The 5,845-nt window shown below is 36.8% G+C and overlaps 1 protein-coding gene across 1 annotated transcript; it reads right to left on the bottom strand.

Moving 5' to 3' along the window:
* Window positions 1-230: 230 nt before the first annotated feature.
* On the bottom strand, window positions 231-3,031 carry LOC144546033 (heat shock cognate 70 kDa protein-like). Its single transcript, XM_078294583.1, has 2 exons — window positions 2,805-3,031; window positions 231-2,050 (listed from the first exon to the last, which is right to left on the bottom strand). The coding sequence occupies exons 1-2, from the start codon at window positions 3,016-3,018 to the stop codon at window positions 408-410; spliced, it is 1,857 nt and encodes a 618-aa protein (XP_078150709.1). The 5' UTR covers window positions 3,019-3,031; the 3' UTR covers window positions 231-407.
* Window positions 3,032-5,845: the final 2,814 nt, after the last annotated feature.

Raw genomic sequence — 5,845 nt, 5'->3', positions numbered from 1 at the left:
TTTTCTCTGTCACTTCCCTGAATTTAACCTCTCTGTTTTGTAAATTTTCATTAGTTTTAATATATTTGCATTTATAGTAGTCTTATAGCCTTCTAAATTAAAGAAAAAGAACATATAGATTCAGAGATAGAAAGGTAAATTAGCAAAACTAAACTACCATCACGAGATTTACTCAGTTCTATAAATTAAGAAGCAAGCACTTGATAAACAAATATTGTGAAAACGAAATAGCTTACTAATGTTGAGGTGCTAGAATGATTTCAAAAGAACAGAACCACAATCCTTCTCTACTCTTAACCCAACCAAAAGAGAAAGAAATCAAACAGATAATCCACTAATTAATATCACATATTCTATTCATCATCAAAATAATAGATATTCAGTCTCAAAATACTTGTATAAATGTATTATAAGCTCATTCTAGAGAGGGTCGAGCTCATCTCTTCAAGCTCTTTCTTCTTGGTGTTATACTCGGATGCATCCTTCAGCACATCATGCTCAAGCCATTCTATCATCTTGTCGACAGCTTCATCAACATACTTAACATACCCACCTGGTACCTTTGAAACAACCTGATCCTCCTTTACCAACTTTCTCAAGCCGAATGCATAGCCTTCCAGCAAGTTCTTGGCTAAAACCTTCTTTTTGAATTGTTCATCCTCGATTCTATATCTTTCTGCTTCATGAACCATCCTATCTATCTCTTCCTTGCTGAGCCTGCCCTCTCTGTTGATCAAGGTGATTTCTTTCTTTCTACCGCTGATTGGCTCCTCAGCAGATACATGTAATATGCCATCCCTGTCAATTTTAAAAGATACATCAATCTTTGTTTCACCTCTTGGTGCAGGATGGATCCCAGATAGTGAAAATTGTCCAAGCAAATTGTTGTCTTCACACCTCACACGCTCTCCCTCGTAAACTTTGATGCTGAATCCAGATTGGAAATCACAGGTTGTGATGTACAATCTCGACTTCTGTGTTGGTACTGGCGTGTTCTTTGGAATGATGACAGATGTAGTATCACGTAATGTATTAATGCCAAGCGAAAGTGGGGTAACATCAATGAGCACCAAATTTTTGATCTCCTCAGTACCTTGCCCACTTAAATTTGCAGCATGTACAGCAGCACCATATGCGACAGCTTCATCTGGGTGGATGCTATTACATAGCTCCTTACCATTAAAATAATTCTTCAAGAGTTGTTGGACTTTAGGAATCCGGGTAGAACCGCCAACGAGAACCACCCCATCAATATTGTCCTTGTCTATGCTAGCATCCTCATGACACCTTGCCACAGTCTCAATGCATTTCTCGAAAAGGTCTGCATTAAGCTCTTCAAACCGTGCACGAGTTATTGTGGAATACAAATCAATACCCTCATAGAGACAATCAATGTTGACAGCAGTTTGTGTGGTGGTGGTGAGGATTCTCTTCGCCTGCTCACATGCGATCTTAAGGCGTGTCAAAGCCTTCGGATTGCTGCTGATGTCCTTCCTATGCTTCCTTCTAAATTCTTCAACAAAATAATTCAACATGCGGTTGTCAAAGTCCTCCCCACCGAGGTGGGTGTCACCAGCAGTGGCCTTCACCTCAATGACACCGTTGCTAATACTAAGCAAGGAGACATCAAAAGTGCCACCACCAAGGTCAAATATAAGCACATTCTTCTTCACAGGAGAGTTAACTTCATTTGTATCAAAGCCGTAAGCCACAGCAGCTGCAGTCGGCTCATCCATGATACGCATAACATTTAGGCCAGCAATAAGACCAGCATCTTTGGTGGCCTGACGCTGGGCATCATTGAAGTATGCAGGGACAGTGACTACGGCATCTTTAACAGTGCAACCGAGGAATTCCTCCGCCACTTCTTTCATCTTTGTAAGAATCATTGCAGATATCTCTTCAGCAGCAAATTGCTTCTCCTCACCTTGATATTCGACAATGATGTTGGGCCGATTGCCATTGTCCTCAATTACGTTGAAAGGCCAAAGCTTCTTGTCACTTTGGACGCATGGATCGGAAAAGCGTCTGCCCATCAACCGCTTGACATCTAAAAGAAAATGAAAACAAGCAAATCAATATTATGCTAATTTTATGCCCCAAATAAATGACTATTTTTCTAATATGTCAGATTCTGCAAGTCAATTCTATATATTTATGTTAATATTTATGTTATAATAGTCTTAATTTTCGGTCGACTAGGATGCATGGATTAATGTCAGAAATGCATACAAGTCCTAGACACTTTACAGTTGAGTACAGTAATCAAGTTAAGGCTGCACTGTTTTGAACAGCAGAACATAGCAAATAGTTAATTAGTTACTTGGTAAACTTCAATGAACTAAGACTCAATTGAGTCAAAATATGAACTAAGACTCAATTGAGTCAAAATATGAACTTTGATTTCATCTAAAGAAGGATCAAACAGGAGCACCAAATGAAACAAATAAATAAATGAATTATGAGCAAATTGATAAAGTACTAAAGTTTTGTGGTCCTGAAACTGAAATTTTTTTCCCTTTGTACCCAATGAATGGAAAGCTTCATGACATGTTGGTTTACAAAACATGCATCCAATTTTACAAGGAAATGACACATTTATTGTCCAGTGCATCAATTGAAAAATGAAAGGTGACGATACCCATTAGAATAAATTTGGTGAAAGTAGGAGACATTTGATGTTTAATTTACTTTTGTGTACTGATAGATGACTCCAAATATGCAACATTCTACTGAGAAACAACTGGGACACTGGATTATTAACAAATAACGTAAAATAAAAGTATTAGATGTGTGAGACGCACCAAAGACTGTATTGGTAGGGTTCCTAGTGGCCTCATTCTTAGCCGCATCACCGACGAGTCTCTCGGTTTCTTTGAAGGCCACGTAAGAAGGCGTAGTGCGGCTTCCCTGGTCATTGGCAATGATCTCTACCCGGTCATTCCGCCAGAGCCCAACACAGGAATATGTTGTGCCGAGGTCGATTCCGATTGCAATACTCCCACTTCTCCCAGCCATGGCCTAATTTGGATGGTCACACCAAGCATAAGAATTTATGTGTTTTGTTTATCCTTAAAAGGTTATTTTCACAAACACAGATTAAGTAAGTATCCTTAAAACACAGATTAAACTAAAATCAGAAAAAAAAATACAGATTAAGTATCCTTAAAGGGTCATTTTCACAAACACCTGGTGTGCTCTAGTTTATCGGCCTTGCAAAAGCCATCAAAGTTGGCAATGGTATACCATGTGTTTTGGCTCACAGCCGACAGATGGCATGGCATTGTTACAATCAAAATCACAAACAAAAGATTTGTAAGGTTAATATAATTAGAAATTGGTAAAGTTTCTACCTGGTGTGCTCTAGCACTGCTTACAGCAGAGAGCTAGTACTACCCCTTTTCTTCTTCTTCTTCGTCCTTTTTTTTTTTATTCTGTACCGATTGGAGTTACTTGAGTCTGATAGGAAGAGAGAGCTCGGCGTAATCAGAAAATTTCCACGCCTTTGATATGTGTCCCCAAGAATTCTTGGCACCGAAATTTTTATTAATATCCTCCATTAAAAAAAAAATCCAGAAATGCCCTCAGTTTTTTTTTTTTAATACTCCAACTGTCATAATGTCTAACAATTTACTGTAGCTAGGGCAAAAAAATTCGTAGTTCGTGATTTGATTCGAAATAAGTTCGAATTGAAATGAATCAAACCAGGTTCCGTTCAAAATTAATTTAAACCAAACTCAAATCTAGCCTGGTTCGATCGAAATGGGTTCGCGAACTTTTATGGTTCAAATCTCATAATAACATCGGCCGTTCATTTACCTGATAAAATTAAAACCCAAGATAGAGAGTCATAATTTAATTTAGCCGACGCTCCCTCGCTCTCAAATCTCAATAATATAATTCTCTCTTTGCCTCTCCCTAACTCACTCTCCCTCTCGCTCTAAAACCTAGCCGACGCTCTCGGCGACTGGCTGTCTCTCCAGCCATCACTCCTCTCTCTGGCCTAGACGGCCGTCTCTCATCTCTCTTCGGCTGTCTCTCCTCCACCTTCTCTGCATTTCAGATTCTCACTTCATTAGATGGTCCGATCGAGAGTTTGATCGAGTAAGCACTCGATGTACGATTACTTGTTTTACTGCATATTTTAGTTCTTGTACTTAATTCTCTTTTTACGATTATTTGTTGTGATGTATTTTTTCATGAATAATTTTTCAACTTAAAAACACTTATTTCATACCGGTAAAAGGAAGCCATGTGAATTTTGTCCCGCAAGAAAAAATTAATGTATAAACTACCGGTATAACTAGGGCTGCTAAAAGATAATTTAGTTTGTGATTCGATTCAGGTTCGATTCGAAAAATGTGTAGTTCGCAATTAATTCGATTTGAAATGAGTTCGATTCGAAACGAATCATACCAGATTCGGTTCGAATCTTATTCAAACCAAACTCAAACCTAGAGTAAGTTCGATTCCTTTCCACCCCTAACTGTAGCATATAATCGTTAAAATTACTGATGGTTGCTACATTTTTTTTAAAGATGTGTTTCTTTCTCTATTGCTTTTATTATTATTATTATTATTATTATTATTATTATTATTAGTATTAGTGTTCTTGTTTTATTGTTATTTTTTATTGCTGTTACTAGCTACCATGAGGTCCATGACAACCAAAACTAACAAATATATAGGTTTCCATTTTATATTTCTAATGATTAATTCCTATTCTGCTGCTACATGCATCCTTAATATTTGAGAGAGCTACCTTACTGTTTTTTGCTAAAAAAAAATTAAGAAACTAAATCCACTCATTACACTGAGCTAGCTTAATTAGGGGTGCAAATGGATCGGATCGGATAGTGGTAAAATCATATCTGTATCTGCTTTTACATTCCATATCTCCATTTTATTATTAAGCACGTTGGGTGTCCGATCCGTCAACGGCTACGATTGAAAGATGAAACTTCGGATTTGATCTCAACCTTCCAATTACATAATTTGTTTTCTTTTGATTAAATGCATCTGTTTTATGTATAGAAGTCTAAATTTAGTTAAAAACATACCCATCACATGTGCTGTCACACGATACGTTACAATTAAAATTGAACAAACTCTGAAATTTAGCGATATATTTATCCGTTTCCTTATTTATTTGTTACCATATTTCTCCTCTTCAATTAAGAAGACTCCGCCTTCCATTTTTATTTATTTATTTGTTTCCTTACTTCTTCTTTGTATCTATCAGTGTTTTAAAATGCGGCCGCATGGGCCGCATATGCGTATGCGGTCGGCAGCCGTGCTCAGAATGCCCATGCGGTTTTTCCATGCGGCCGCATATGCGGTCCGAATATGCGGTCATGCGGATTAAAAATGCAGCCATGCGGACTGAAATATGCGGCCATGCAGTTTTTTCATGTGGTTTTGATAATTTGATTGTATTTTAATTAAAATTTATATTAAAAAAATCAAAAAAATATTGTTGGTTATGTTAATATGTGAAAATAAATTCAAATATATGAATATGAATATATATATATATATATATATGGATTTGGCTAATATGCTATGGGTAGCTAAGAGGCCTCCCGTGCTACGGCTCAATATTCGACTTTTCAAAATCCTAACGGTCGATCTGAACCGTTCATCTTGTTCTCCATATTAATATGTGTTTGGAGACCAAATTTTACATTTTTTGGAAATTTTTTTAGATTTATTGAAAATCGCTGTTTTTCAGACAAATCTGGACCATAAAAAACAGCGATATTCAATAAATCTAAAAAAATAGTAAAAAATTTCCAAAAAATGTAAAATTTGGTCTCCAAACACATATTAATATGGAGAACAAGAT

Source organism: Carex rostrata, chromosome 2 (genome assembly GCF_964058835.1).
Source record: "Carex rostrata chromosome 2, lpCarRost1.2, whole genome shotgun sequence".
Taxonomy (NCBI): Eukaryota; Viridiplantae; Streptophyta; class Magnoliopsida; order Poales; family Cyperaceae; genus Carex; species Carex rostrata.
The sequence above is the reverse complement of the archived record's forward strand: the minus strand, read 5'-3'. Positions and strand labels throughout refer to the sequence as shown.

Excerpts from the sequence above, each read along its gene's own strand:
- LOC144546033 (XM_078294583.1), bottom strand. The coding sequence starts at position 3,018 with ATGGCTGGGAGAAGTGGGAGTATTGCAATCGGAATCGACCTCGGCACA. Across the intron at positions 2,051-2,804 it reads CCCTACCAATACAGTCTTTG|ATGTCAAGCGGTTGATGGGC; the intron begins GTGCGTCTCACA and ends ATTTTCTTTTAG.